Here is a 16,068-nt window from a genome sequence, read left to right as displayed (position 1 = left end):
GTATATTTGGTTTGCTTTGCCTGCCTCTTGTTACCTCAAGTACCTTCAAAAGCCCAAAGCAAATAAAGAGGCCAAAAATAGGAGGAAAAGAAAATGTTCTTCCACTGGCAATTTTCATTTTTAAAATTCACCTATCTTCCTCCTTCCCTCACTGTTCTGATCGTTTCCTGCAATTTCCATGCATACACTCAGATAAAACAACATTATCTATATAGGAAATAGCCTGAATAAAGAAACTCTTCAAATTAGTGGTTCAAATAATAATTAACCAGTTAAATGCTCAATAATTGCTTTATGTAAAAGGGCCACATTAAACTGTTATGGTTCACATAGAAGCAATACATATTTATGTTAAGTTTGGGATTGATCACTGAAAAGGAGCAGGAAGCAGAGGACTCTAATATAATTCAGTTTTAAAGGTTATTTTCTTAAAAGATAATTTACTTAGTTAAAGAATCAAAATGTCAGGTTGGCCCTTTTAAAAAGGCATACAAAAACATGAAATTATTTGGTAAGATGCATCACCCAACCTTCCGGAACCTGTACCTAAAGGGCAACAAATTGTGGCTACTTCTTTCAAGGTTGAGTAATGATTCTCCACTGTTTTTAAGAATCCTCTCCGAGTTTTTTTATGTGTAGTAGGAGAGAATATGTCCATATCTGAACATTAAAGCATCACATTAGAACACAAGCATAACTTCCACTGACATGAACTGAGTTATATCAAGGAAGTATGTGTTTCAGGCAGCTCCATTACCAATGCCCAGATGTAAGTGAAGACAGAATATGTTCCTTACAGTATATTCCACTTAAGTAGGATGTGCTTAAATTTGGGCAGATGTTTTAGTAAGACACTTCACAATTAGACTATTTAGCTTGATGATAGTGAATGATAATGACTGCTGCTTAATCAGGGTAGTAATTGGCATTCATTCTGCTTAATTGGGATGCATTTGGCCCATGTCAAGAAGTTAAGTGATGCTGAATTGGATGAGAAATTTTAAACTCTGGTGTAAGATGCAGTGAGTATCATTTTTATTCTTGCATTTTTTATTCCATATAGCATGTTATTTCATTTAAAATCTCTCAAATGGCCTCAACTTAATCAGGCTAGCTGCCTAACTGAGAAGAGAGGCTGGCAATTGAGGAGTCCCAAGTAAAATATTTTCATGTATTCAAACTGTAACAAAAACTCCTCTGCATTAGTTGGTGGCCCATAATCACCATTGAAAAATGAAAAAAATAAAACAATTCCCCCCCCACACACACACTCTCCAAATTCAAACACTTAGAAAAATGCCAAAGATTAGAGTGAGATCCACCACATTGCCGTTCTAAAGCAGAAGTTATAGTAATATTGGCAGGAAAACTGTTGTAGTAAGACAAAATACAGAGGATAATGAAGCATGGAACTAGGTGGCATATTCAATCATGCTGAAATATATCTAGGAGTGGACAAAATTGTTTGATTGAAAGAACAGCTGATACTTCATCGGAAAGCCTATAGAATATTCTGCGTAGCAACAATTCTGTTTATAAGTCAAATTTGCTGAATTTCTCTTTCTTTAATTTGCATAGCTAGGGATACTTGCAATGCTAAAAGTGTGTATAGCTGCTGGAGGAAAAGGAAGATGAAGAAAGACAAAAATGTGGGTGGGAGTAAGGGCATAGCATCACCCACCATCCCCATTCCAATTCAAGCACTGGAGCTTGGTATGAAAGCAGAGTTTTTGTTTCTGAAGACTTCATCTGCTTAGTGCCCTCTTAAAAAGTTTAATCCTCTGTTTGCGAAGTCACAATAGAGTGCGCGGGAGAAGATTACAATGTCACGAATCTGATCAGAGGATTACAAGTACTTCAGGTGGAGAATAAATAAGAGGAGGAGGAGGCTAAATCTTCAGTGACAAAGATCCTGTTTTCATGCAAATAAATGTCCTTCATAAAAGGGAACCTGATGTCATGTGATAAGAAGTCCATATGAAAAGTTATCTGGAAAACCAAGTCCAAAATAAAGTGTATTTACATACAACAGAGCAGAGAAAATAAATAAAAAGCAAGTTCAATGATATAATACAGTGCACAGGGAGTAGGAAATAAGCAAGTATGCAGAAGACACAGGCTCCCAAGACATTGATTCTGTCCCACTTGCACACCTCCCTGAATGGCAGCAAACCAGCCAATTGATATCACAGAACTCAACTCCTACACATTTGGAGCCTACCCAGAGACTAAGAGCCCATCATAAAAACCACTGAGGACCCCAATTCCTAAGTCAATGAGTGCTGACCACAGGATCAGTCCCCAGTTCATTGGAAAAGGGAAAGAGAGCTGTATCCACCAGTACTCTAGTTTAATCAACATACACAGATACAATTATATATATCAGTTTTGTCTTTTTTCCCATGGGGACCCTGTCACAACAGTTTAGGTCTCACATGTAAGAGAATTATATACACTTTAAAAAAATCCTTTCTTATAGATTTAAATGGGGTACCTTAGTTGTATGCTCAGTGAGAAAACTGTACAATATTACAGGAACATTCTCTACTCTCCCCTCATTGAGTTCAGGTGGATATGGAGGCCCATGCTTCTTTTGAGTGGCAAAAGCAGACTGAACAAATGGACCATTGGTCTGTTCCCGCATGTCAAATTCTATGTTTCCATTCAGAACAGTGGGCACCATTAGAAAGTAGATTGCAACTTGCCACTTCTGCCACTGGAGTTCTATTTGTTCCTATCTGAGGAAATGTGCTTGGTGACAGGTACCTTAGTCTGGCACTTCAGTCAAATGGGAGCCCTCTTCTGCAAGAAAAAGTGGCACCGTAACTCTTCTGTGAGCCTGTGTCATTCCATCAGTGTGGACCAACATGACTAAACAGGTGAGTTCTTTGCATTAACTGCGTTTGTGACAGGACACAGATCCAGAAATGAGAAACTGGCCTATAGTGAGCTGTCCCCACACAGCTATCCCATTTGGAGAAAAAGACAGCTTCTGCTCAGTGCGAAGCTCTGGTTTAAAAAAAAAAGGAGCACACGGAGCATATGGAATTGGATGGAGAATTACATGGATGATATTATAATGTTGTTATACAGATTAATGGTGCAGCTTCTTCTGGAGTAGTGTGTGCAGTGCTGGTCACTCCATCTCAAAAAAGATACTGCAGAAGTAAAGGGGTTTCAGAAAAAGGTGACCAAAATGATCAGAATCATGGAAAAACTTTCATATGAAGAGATATGGAAAATATTGGGATTGTTTAGCTTAGAAAGGAGACAAATAAGAGAGAAAATGAAAAAAAGTATATAAAATAATGCATGGTATACAGTAGGTAGATTGGGAGCTTCTGCTCTTTCTGTCTCATAACACAAAAGCAATGAAATAGAAAGCCACACAGTTCAAAACTGATAAAAGGAAATACTATTTCTCTAAACAATTACACCGTGGAACACATTGCTACAGGATTTTGAGGCCAACAACTTGGTAAAATTCAAAATCGTATTGAATGATTATATGAATTACAAGAACATCCAGAATTGTAACAGTTAATGCAAACACAGAAAGAGGGTTTTTTTAAAAAGATTTTAAAAACCCACACGTCAGGTTTTAACTAATCTAGAACTATTAGGGGTTAGTAGGAGGCCAATACATGGGGCAGATTATCCCACAACTGCATACTGTGGGATTTTTGCAACTTCCTTTGATTTAATTGGCACTGGTCAATGTCAGAGACAAAGTACTGAACTAAATGGACTGTGTGTTTGACCCAGTATGGCAAATTCCTGTGTTAAGCAACTAGATAACCTACAACCTAAAAGATTGCCAGGTGTGCATCCTGGCTTTGGGGCCTCTCCTGCCACAGTCAGACACTTATGATCTTGACAGAGGATACTGCAGCTCTAGAGTGAAACATGAGGAGCCTGAGAATCCACTTCTGAACTGGAATGTCCTTTACAAATAGGCCATCTAGTGTACAGGTGGTGGAGAATGGAAGATGGCATCTAAGGGCACCTGAGTAAAAAGCAACTAACAATGCAACATGATATCTTCAAGACGAGAGGAAAAGCAAATAAGATCTAGCCATAAGAGAGGATGCACAAAAAGAAAAAAACAAAAAGGGTCAGTTCAGCTAAAATGGGGGCCACCTGTAAATCCATAAGATTAGGTACTGAGGCTGTAAGGTTTCTGATTGAGTGGTCCCTCACCATAAACCACTTTACAATGCCAGCTTGGGTGGGGAGGTGTTAGTCCCACAGATGAGCTGAGGGCAACAGATAATGTGTGCAGAGGCGGGTGGGTGGGAGTGTGTGTGTAAGGAATTAATACATAAAATGTTCCTTGCAGTATACCCTAAGCAGCATGGAAATAAGAGAGAGAATTTTCAGGAAGCTCATGGTTATATAACCATGGAGCTCAAAGTCAGCCTCGAAGCAGCTCCTCAGTACGGCATCAAATATTGCACTAGCAGTTCAACCCATCCTTGGTGGGGTGGAGTGTCATGACCCCATGGCTTGCAGGTTTGGCAGTCATGGCTGAACAGGCCCTGCAAATAAGGCAGAAGAAACTGTATACTACAGAAAAGGAGAAAGGAGAAAGAGACGAATGTATGTGCACACACACGTGTGTGTGCGTGTATATCGAGGGGTTATCTGCAAACACTCTTTAATCACTCAGACTTGTTCTGCGTTTAGAGCTGTTATTTTCCATTTTAGCTGCTTTGGGGTCTATCTTTCTCTTCTGAGTATCTGAAATGCTCAACTATTCTTATATTTTGCTCTGAATTTGTTCATTTGTTCTTTTCCCCCCGACTTCCCAGTCTCCTTTCGTATGTCCTGTCCTCGTTTCTTTTTTGTGTGTGCCTGCAGGTGGTTTTCATAGCAAAATCTTGCTCTGCTTTTCTGCCCCCCGCCTCCCCATTTTGTTTTATCATCATGTTGCCTGTCTCATTTGTTCTTTTTCTCATGTCTGTAACAGCTCATTTACTAATAAATTCTATTTTGTTCCTATGTATTTTTTTATTTTCCTTGTCTCCAATCACCGAATAATTGCCTTTTCTGCTACAGAAAGAAGTGAATCCTCAGGCCACTCGATAGAATAGCTTTCACTCTCTGAGGGTTGAAGAGAAGGAAAATTTTAATAATGACCTATTCCTGAGCTTTAGGAAGATTCAAGGCAGACCACGTGTTGAACAAACTTATTGCTATCAGGGTATTGACATCTCTCTCCCTCTTCTTAACCCCAAAGTCAGGACAGCTTAACATCAATAAATAAACAGCGTTAGCTGCACAGTACATTTCCTGAATAGGTGTTGATGTGAGGGGAATTTTTCAGCCCCTGATGCATTGAATATCTATTTTGTGTTTAATCATTGCTTGATATGCCCATCACTGTGGTATCTTAGCAAAAGGCATAAATTAGACTTGACACTACCGTAACTGAAAGGAGTGCAGTTTATATTGTAATAAACTATAGTCACTTAGGTACTTCTACTGTTGTCCATATGCTATGTGGAAATTCCCAGCAGGAGCAGGCATAGAAAACAGATGCTCCAGCTCCAAAAGCTCCACTTGCAAAACCTCCATTAGCTGTTACTGTATAATGTCTATGACACACAACAGTCTGATTTTATCCATTAGAAAGTTGTGGTGTACAATCACTGTACCCAGTTCATTTAACTATTCAAAAAACCCTCTTCACCTACTGGGGTTGTGATGAGATGTTGACAAGTTAGCTTCTAAGGCTCTTTGCTCTCCCACTTCCACTGCTGAGAGGGAGTCAGAATGTACTTGTACTTCTCTCTCCAGATCTCCTTCAAGCTATCACGTGGCTCAAGTGCTACTTCCCTTCTGTTCAGCTCTTATCTGGATCTCCTCCACAGACGTAGGTTGCTGTGGAGCATTGCTCTTCCTCCTTCTGGCTACTCCCTGTCTGGTGCTTTTAAGGAAGGTAGCAGGCAGAGCAAGCTTCTGCATCTGAAGAACCTTTTGTCAGCTGCCTCATTTTCTGCCCCAGGAGGTGTCTAGCTTGTGTGGTGGTGACTGACGCACATTCCTCTCCTGTTCTTCCTTCTTGTGTTGGCAATAGGGAGACAGAGGGCTAGCCAAACACACGATATCCTTACCTGCCCTTGTGGACCCAATAGTCTAGGGGTTGCGGAGCCAACTCAGATCAGCTGGCAGCATATCAATTATTGTAGCTTCAGTAGCCAATGAGACTCAAGGGTAGGGAGTATCCCAGTTCTTACAATATGACCAGCAACCACTGCATACATGCTGGAGGTTTTGGTCATGGTGCAAATACTTTGACTCTGTAGTGCTCTTATTTTTGGCTTTTTAAAATAAATAAATAAATAAATAAATATTGGCGGTTACACAGTGCCAGCAATTACATGGAATATCATGCTGGGTAACATAGCAGTGCTGGAATGCCAAATGTAATGTATCAACACAGTCAGAGCCTTGAGCTTGAAATTGTCGCTCTTTGGTAAGTCAGCTATTTCCAAATATCAATCAGAAAATACATGGCTGATGGATGGTCAGGATTCAACATGCCATTAGAGTCATGGGTAGAGCTGGTTGGAATTTTCAACAAAATCATCAAAACATCCTGTTGAATACTTTTGAAATGGAAAGTTTTAGTTTTCAATTCTAAATAAACTTCTTGTTTTACAATTTTAAAATTTAATTTTTACCAAAAAAAAGATTAAATTAAAAAAAATGTCAAAATCAAAATGAAACAGTTTGATTGACCCAGCTAGAAAATTATTATGGAATATCAATTCACAAAATTTGTTGAAATTTTGACTTTTCATCCCATTTCAAAATGGGATTTTAAAAAAATCTCAAAAAGTCACAGGACAAAAAAATTGTTTCCTGCTCCATTTTAGTCAGGGGATTAGAGTTAGATTTCTATGTCTCCTGGGTGTATTCCTGCCACAGAAGCCTCATCTAGACTTGGAAAATAGGTTTTCATTTTAAAATGTGTAGCTAACACATTTTAACTAACACAATTTTAAACAGGACTTTGCACTGAAAGTAGGCAGGGCAAGTCATGTTGAAGAACATTACCTGGTTGTGGCTAAACCTGGACTCCAGTGGCTAGATTTAGACTAAGTCAAATCACCAGTATGATAGTTCACATTATACCTATCAATTTAATTATAAGATTTTTCTGAATATAATCCAAATATTGGTGTAGTCATCCATCCCTGTTAAATTACCTATGTTTGGTGGGGAAAAGATAAATTGGCTCCACAGTGGTACTTGTTTACCAAATTCACTCAAAGAAAACATAGGTAAGGATTGCACTGAATTAGAAATCAGTTTAATGACTCAAATTCTTAACAATGCAAATGGCATATTTACCACTGATGGTAGTTTTGAGACTAACAAATGGTAGGATGCAGAACAAAGAGCATGAATGTAGAGAGCTCAGATTTCCCTTTCAGTCTTGGAAATCCAGTCTAATGGGGAGGCTTCTATACACATGCATCTTTTCCTCACGTATGCAATGTACTGTGTCTCAGTTTGGCCTTTTGCTTAATTAGTTTTGTGTTAATGGCCAACTGAATGTGGAACTTGAATAATGTTTTCCATCTAATGATCTGGCCTTTTCTCAGTACTTCGGTGTGAACAAGGGCTACTGTAGCAGTCAGTGCACAGCAGTGAAAGAGGTTTTGTCATTAATCGACTTGAAAATCACCATTTAGAATACTTCATGGCTTTAAACAAAAGCTGGCAAAGTAGAAATCTGATTCCAGAGAAACACAAAAAATAACTAATATTTAATTATTAAATCTTCATAAATTGTTGAAGAGTTTAAAAGCAGCAACTTTAACTCTAATAATAGCTTAGTATTAAAGTGGGATTTCAACATTTGGGTGCATGTAAAAGAAAGAGCATCTTTATATTTAAATCTATTTTCTTTGTCAGTGTTTTTCCATATTTCCCTTGTAACTGTTAAAGATGTGTTTGAATATGAATGACAGGCCTGACAGAGAGGTGGAAGCTAGACAAAGTACTGTGGCCACCTATACGTTACCTACAATAGACAATTTTTGGAAATCTTCCACCACTGCAGGTCCACCAGTGAGAGCAACAATAGAACTGCTAGTGTAGACAGGCTGCCAGTATTTTTACCACTGCATCATCTACACCCAACACTGAACAAGACTAAAGGACATGTTGGTAAAAATGCTGATGCCCTGTTAACACAAATGTTCCCACCAGTGGAGCTACAGCACTGTTAGTGCAATGGCAGGAGACTTCCGAAAAAGTCTAGTGAAGACTCAACCATAAAGGCACAAGCCAAATACCCAGGAGATACAGCTAGTTTGCAAAAAGTGCCCAGCTACTTTCAAAGTCCTTTAGTACAAGCCATGAGAATAAAAGGCTTTCCTCAACTGGGTTCTAGACTCAGTAGAAAGGGAACGGTTATTCTTTAGCTCTAGCTCCTGTTCGGAATTTTCCAATCAATCTCTTTTTTTGTTGGAAAACGATGATCTGTCAAAACTAAAACTTTTGCAGGAAAGGGTCAGTTTCAATGAATTTACAATTGAAAATTTTTGAAGAAACATTTAAAAGTTGTTCAGGATGCCCCATTTCAACATTTTCAAAATAAAAAAGTTCCATTTTTTGGTTTAAACCACTTTTCATTTTGAAATATAAGTTAATTTATAGTAAAAATGTAAAAAAAAAAAAAGATTGCAATGGAAACAAAATGCTTTGAGATTATTGGAATTAAATATTTGAATTGACCCAATCCAATTTTTTTTTCCAAATTTTTGATTCACAATTTTTTTTTAAGATGCCTTTTTGTCCCAATTTGGGACAGAAAAAATGTTCAAAAATCTGAAAAATTCTTACAGAATAGGAATTCATCCATCTGCAGGCAGTATCCACAGTTACATTTCTGCTATCACCCCTTATTATATTCAGTGATAGCAAAAAGGAACATTCAGCTATTAGACCACAGACTTGCCCTGCCCCATCTTCATTCACCCTCCCTGGTGTCCTCTCTCAACTGGTTTATACAAATGTTGGAGGAGGGACTTGATTGCATTTCTCCATGGATCTCCTGATGATCCACTCAGCTTCAATAGAGAACTGTAGACAGCCAGGTGGCTCTATTCCCTTACAATCCTGGCAGCTCTGACAGAGGTATCTTGCTTCTGCCACATCCTGTGTGGGAGGGTCTATTCACTCCATCACCATAAGCTTTTTTTCCCCTTGCAACAAGCCTTCCCTTCTACTTTGTCATAATCTATGTCTGATGCTATGAGAGTTACTGTATTGTCACAAATTCAGCATTATGGTTTCACTGCAGAAGTAAGGTAACAAAAATGGGCAGTTCTGTGAATATTAGAGCTCTGAAATTCTATATACTTGACAAGAGCATTGTTGTTTGACTGGCACACAGTTCAAAATACTGTAAAGCACACAACTTGGTAGCAGATTCACCAAAAGGGAATGCTGACCATGTAGAAATCTAGCTCATAGGGAGCAACACAGGTCTGATTCACCTTGTTAGCCAGAAGCTAAAATAATGATGGAAAAGCTCATTGTACAAGCAAGTGGTAACATACAATACATTTTGGGAGGAAGGTGGGAGTAGTAATGCTGTATTTACTTATCTAAAGGGACAAACTAGCCTGAGAACAGATATACAATTTGTACTGATACAACAGTCCAGATGCATGCACTAGCTTCTGTTTCTAGACTCGAGGCAGCTGCTACAGTAAATGTTATCTTGTTCTGCAGCTATGACACCTATAATCATGAGTGGGGAGGGGAGAAAGAAAAATACAAAGGGCCTCTGGCCTTTAGAGAAATATCTACTTTTAGAATGACTTCACTATTGGTCATCATCATCAAATGTTAATGATGGACCTGAACCAAAATCCCATATTCAAATACACCTACACTTTAGGGTTCAGGTTGGAATATAGAACTAGATGCAAATTTTGACCCATATAATATGTATTACTACAAAACCATGCAGTAGTGCTGCAATGAACTCAGCCTTAGCGTATTAATATTCAGTGGCTTTGAAATAATATTTACTAGTTCAAGTCTTTGTTCTGATCATATAGCCATACCAGAACTTGTAAATATATTTACTGGGGCAGGTTAGATTGGCTGTATTCTAACACTAATGTGTTTTCTGGTAAACGCTAGATTTTACATTAAACACTACGATACATTCACTGTCTAGTTTGTAATTCAAAATGATGATCAAACCTAAAGACAGATTTTTTTAAATGATTCTAACTTTTTTTATTTTCTTTAATACAGATGGTGCACAGATGAATAACGTGGTACCAACTTCTCCTCTCCTCCCTCAGATGGCACAACCACATTCATATCCCAGCATCGGACAGATCACAAATCCCTATGAACAGCAGCCCCTGGGCAAAGAGCTTAACAAGTATGCCTCTCTAAAGGCAGTCGGTAAGCAAGAAAAATAATGCATGGCTCCTCATTTAATTCACTATGTTACATATTCTGGGGCCAGCTAACAATCAGTTTCTAAATTAAAAAGAAAGCCTAACTGTTCTGGATCGCTTAATTATAGAATCTGAGCCATTCTAATACTATTTCAGTTAGAAAGTACTCCATAAATTAACACTGAGGTTACTTTACAATAAAGCATAAGGAAATTACAACTAAGAATTTTGCACATGTATCAACACAAACACTATTTTCAGTTTGTAGTACCTTTACTATGTTCACAAATACTGCATTTGCACATACAGATCAAGTAACTGTGCACTGAACTGGTACTTAAGTATGTAGTTACCCAGCCTATGCACTCAGATGAGGGATAATGCAACAACAACAGATGAATGTGCAAATTTAGAGAATAGAATTTAGGCTCCTGGTTTCTGTTTCTATACAACCATCAATCAGAATGGCCTTTATCTGTAGCAATGAGTCACTCAAGGTATGCATTAGCAGGCTATTGGTGTATCATCTAGGTGTGCTGTGAGGCCCCATACTTTAATCACTTAAGAAGAAGTGTACTAATACAAACACTGTTTCACTGATGTCAGAGTATGGCTCATTAATTATATATATATATATATATATATATATATATATATATATAATATTTACCATATTTATTTGTTTTTAAAGCTCTTGAAAAAGCAGTTTTTATGGGTAAGGGCAGCAGTGGACAAATTGGGTTGCAATGTACCCTTCCTTTATGGAAATTAATTTTCTAATACATTTTTAGAGATGTAACAAACCCCTAGTACAACACTTACGGATATGAAACGTTTTTTACCTTATCACTTCTGTCTCCTTCTAGACAATAAGAAAGCAAAAATTAGGGATTCTGATCATTCTTAGCTTCCCACCAATCCTTTCCCAGTTTATACATATGGAAGTTAACACCATTGCCCTCTATATTTAGAACAGTACATACCTTCTGTTATCAGATATGGCTATTTGGCTCAGACAAATGTTGTACAACTGAGAACACTCTTTCTTTGAATACATCAGTCATCACAGCAGAACAATTCTTCATTGCAAGTTGAAATCAGAACTCAGTGGCAAATGATTTTCCATCCTTTGAGAATTTGAGATTTCAAAATTTTTACCCATCCAAAATTGGGATGAAGTTTGGAAATCTCAATATTTTTGCAAACCAATGAACTGAAATAACCTCCCAGTTCTGATAATTTCAAAATGCTTCATTTTGATAGGGACCTTTTTCTTTTAAAAAAAATTATATACAATTATTAAAATACCAAAACAAAGAGTCATTGATAAAAAAATTATTTTTTTCATTCCGAAAATGCCAAAATAGAACATTTTGACAAATTCAAAAGACTTTTTTCCCTCCAGTTTGGGTTTCAATAAATTGTTATTTTTCAGACAGAAAAACAATCCGTTGGAAAATTTCCAAACAGCTCTATGAAATACCCTATTTGCCATGACCATGCAGTCCACCAAAGGCATCTGCCCGATTGTCAAATTAGTGTGAAGCTTTGAAGTATTACTAGACTCTTGAGCTAAAGCTTCACCAAGAATTTTTGCTCTGTAGATGGATGAGAGAGGCTGTATCTTAGAGATGTTATTCAGAACGAATGAGCAAGATTTATGCATTGCCTGGAGGTGAGGACCTTGAAAGAGGTCCAAGTCAAAGATGATGCCTGAGTGAGGGCCTGAGTGACAAGCAAGATAGTGGTGTTATCCACAGTGATCCAAGCCTAATGAGTTGTAGCATACAGAATGTACAAAAATTCTCCTACTGGGAATTTCTTTGATATCATCTACAATATGGTACACAATCACAGCAGGAAGTTGGAATCTAAATAGAAGTCTTGCCCTTCCTAAACAGCAGGGAAGGAAGGAAAGAGAAAAACCCTATTCTTACTTTTTTCATCTATTTGATTGCAAATTTCTGACTTAAAATCTTGATTTAAATCAATAGATCTCAGAGGTACAGGGTACAGTACAAAGCTCAGAGAAGTTTTAAGACACTGGCATTTAAGTTTAAGGTTGTAGCTATTGAATTAAACTCAGTCTTGAAAGATTCTGAGGCTTGGTTTGGATATGATTCCAAAAACGTGAATGCCTATCTGACCCTTAAACTAAACTTCCAAGGCTATGAATATCCACTCCCATTAGGTTTGAACAATGCTCACTTGCTTTTCCCTCTCAGTTGGAAGCTCCCTTCCCTTTCCCATGAGATCTACTAGTCTGAGACCACATTAATCAAGTTTTACATTCAGGTGGGTTTTTATTAGTGATACAAAAACCTGCCTGTTTCAGCTGTTACCCAAAGTTGTCCCTTGAGCAGAGATGCCACTGGCAAACAACAAAAACTTTGATGCTGTTATAAATTTACACCAATTTAGGCCTTTCATCTCACTGTGTACACCCACATTTAAATCGTAAAGTTCACTGAGATTATAATCAATCACTTTAGTTTTCCCTTTGCATTTGATGACAAGTGATTTAAGCACTGATCCAATTGTCTACAGTAGAAATGTAATAATAAGTGTGGTTCTCATCTCTTTTTGGTACATGGAAACAAACCACAGACATTTCAATGCAGCTCTCGTTATATGATCTTTGTGTTAGGAATTAGTTCACTATGCTTAATTCCCTTTTCTTGGGAAAAACATTATGATCAACTATTAGCAACCAGTATTACAGTATGAAAATATCACCTATCATAACATGGTCTTAAATTCCAATTGGTAAGACGTTTAGGCAACTGACAAAGTGATGCATTACCAGATGCAATATTTAAGTTAACAGAGGTAAGTCAGCTGATTCCTCCTGTACTATAAGATATCCTAATAATTTGGTTGCTTATTTCTAACAGACAACCACGCAGCCTGCAGAGAACTTAATGTAAGATACTGTTAGAGCCCTATTTTAAAAACCTAGTGGCCCATAACAATTCAGGGCACATGGTGGAGCACCTGCATAAAGTTTAGCACTCCAGACAAACTTAGGACTCCTGAGCAGAAGAACTGCTAAATTGGAACAGTGCCATTGTTATTAATTAGTGAGGTGTAAAAAGCACCTCATTCAGCACAAAGAGGGGGAGGAAACAGAGTTGAAATGGCCATCATTGACATATATTTTATTCAAACAGGAAAGGATTTTACATGAGGAAATTCAAACAGCAGATTCAAAGGTGTCCTATCTAAATTCCTCCTACAAGTTCCATGGAAGAGGGGATTTTTCTTCACTTTCTGCTGTTTTTAGCTTTTTAGCTGTTTTGTAGGGTTGCTGTTTGATGCAACCTCCTGTGTTGGGATTCCTGCTGAGTGCTGGCCAAGAACTAAGGGTTAAATGTTCCTTTGCCCCCCCACTTTGTGTAGTTATTTACATCTATGTAAAATAGAACTATACTGATGTGATAACATTTTACACCCACTTTGCACTTCTGTAAAGGAGTGCTAAAGGTGCAGGATAATGGCAAATTGAGCCCAATAGCTGTTTTTCCCTTCCCCCAGCAGAATTTTACTCTCTCTTGCTCTCTCCCCCTTCCTCAGAAACACCAGCTTTCCCCACTAGAAGCTCATTGGGCTTTTCTGGAACAGAAAAACACAACTTGCACTTCCCTGCAATAGTGGGAGCAGATCCAACTTCATGAATCACTAAGTGTTTATTGCCATCTGCTGCCCCATTTCCATGCTCCATCTTTATCTAGCCAGAGTTTTTTTCCTAACAGCATTAAATTCCTGCCTCTGCCCATGATGGATATCAGGGATGACATCTGATAGAATACATTCCCCTGCTGCCTGTTCCCAAGGATTTGAGAGCAATAGTTCTCACCCTATTCCATGTCACTTGACTTGTTTTTAACTAGTTAGAATTATTCCCAAAGATTAACACATGCTACTATTATTATTTGTATTACCTTGGGTATCTACGAGCCCTAGTCGTGGACCAGGACCTCATTGTGCTAGGTAATGTACAAATACAATATACTAATGAAAGGTTCTATCAGCTTTTCCCCAAAACCATATCCTTCAAAAAATTTAATTAAATGCTGGGTGGCATAGACCTTTTTAGTGTTCAGTCATTTTAATTTCTTGATCACCTGCAATGGCAAGATCTTGGTTTCATTAGGTACTTTTCCAACATTTTATTATTTATGTGGAAAAGTGCAGAAAGTGGTTGTCTGCATAAATTATTCTTATTTACAATTCATCAACCTTGTTTGTACTCCATGCTTAAATGCTCATTGTTCATTTATGCACTGCTGCCATGGAAAGCTCTTGAAAAGGATGGAGGTAGTGTACCTGAACACATTCACTAAATTGGAGTGCTGGGATTTAATAAACACAGAGTCACTTCATCATAAAACTTTGCGATCCCTTTTTGAGCCTTTGGACATTCAGAAAGCATGACTAGTCCAACCTAAACTTGAACGTCTCTTCCTAAAGCTGTAAGAGTTGAATGCCATTCTGTAACTGAATGCTAACTTTTCCTCAGTCAGAGATTCATGGTGTTAGTTATCTTCATGCATTAATATATAGGCAAACAGTTATTAGCATTTTTAGGACCCAGTTCTGCATTTCTGACTCACACAAGTAGTTCATTTCCTTCCAGGATCTTCAAAGAGTGGCAAGTGCCCACAGCACCTGTCCTCAGAGGAACTACTTGCATAAATAAACCAAGACTACCTGTGTGAGTAAATAGTGCAGGATTAGGAAAAAGACAAGCAGGCCAGTACACAGCTGGGGAGGTGAAAATCCTGAATTCCAAATAATTCTCTTTCACACCTCTCCCTCACCCCTCCACCCACCCACCCACCCACACCCACCCACTCTTTCTCTCTCATTTCTTGGAGGTGCTGATTGGACATGATTACAAGCAGTAACTAGGTTAATTTGAAGTCTGGCTAAAACACATACAATGGATGGAATCCCCTTTTAGGGCTAAGAATTGCAGTGCCTCCGCTGACACTGGGAGTTTTCGTCTAGAGTGACCAGGTAGCAAGTGTGAAAAATTGGGATGGGGGGTAATAGGTGCCTTTTTAAAAAAAAGCCACAAATATCGGGACTGTCCCTATAAAATTGGGACATTTGGTCACTGTATTTTAGTCTCTTATGGAATGAGGTCAAATCAAAGTGACAATGTAACAAAGCTAGAAGGAAATGTCTGCAAGAAGAAGAAGAAGCAGTAGCAGCACCACTACCTGAAAGTTCACAGCTTCCAGCATCACTTGAGGCATAGCAGTTCTTTGATTCCAAAGTTAAACAGCATTCTAATTTTACTCATGGCCACAGATCCCCAAAATGAGGAACTACAAATATGATGCTCAAAGAAAATACAATTTCCCCTATTTTGTCACTTCTGCCTACGAGGGTGTTATTTTGTTTTTTGTTTGGTTTGCTATATATGACACATTATGGCTTCTAGCTGCAGGCCAGAAATCTCATTGGCAGGGTTGAAAAGTACGTGAGGGAAGCCATCTCTCCAATTCTGGCTATCTTGGAAATCCATGAACACGTGGGCAGAGATCAAGGGAGAACGAGATTATTGTGAAGTTCTCCTCAAGGATTTCAACTTGAAAAAGCCCTTCTAGTGGGAAGGATTTAG

The 16,068-nt window shown here is 38.2% G+C and overlaps 1 protein-coding gene across 1 annotated transcript in view; it reads left to right on the top strand.

Annotated features, from left to right (window-relative positions):
- Positions 1 to 16,068, top strand: part of SHISA9 (shisa family member 9) — a 247,412-nt gene that overhangs the window by 210,960 nt on the left and 20,384 nt on the right. The window contains exon 3 of the mRNA XM_067551353.1: positions 10,288 to 10,443. Within this exon, the coding sequence (XP_067407454.1) occupies positions 10,288 to 10,443 (156 nt within the window). The remainder of the gene's footprint in view (positions 1 to 10,287; positions 10,444 to 16,068) is intronic.

This window comes from Emydura macquarii, unplaced genomic scaffold (assembly GCF_026122565.2).
Source record: "Emydura macquarii macquarii isolate MOO-44397 ecotype Brisbane River unplaced genomic scaffold, CSIRO-AGI_Emac_v2 contig_1348, whole genome shotgun sequence".
NCBI classification, from domain to species: Eukaryota; Metazoa; Chordata; order Testudines; family Chelidae; genus Emydura; species Emydura macquarii.
Note: the sequence above shows the minus strand (reverse complement) of the source record. Positions and strands in the feature narration are given on the sequence as shown.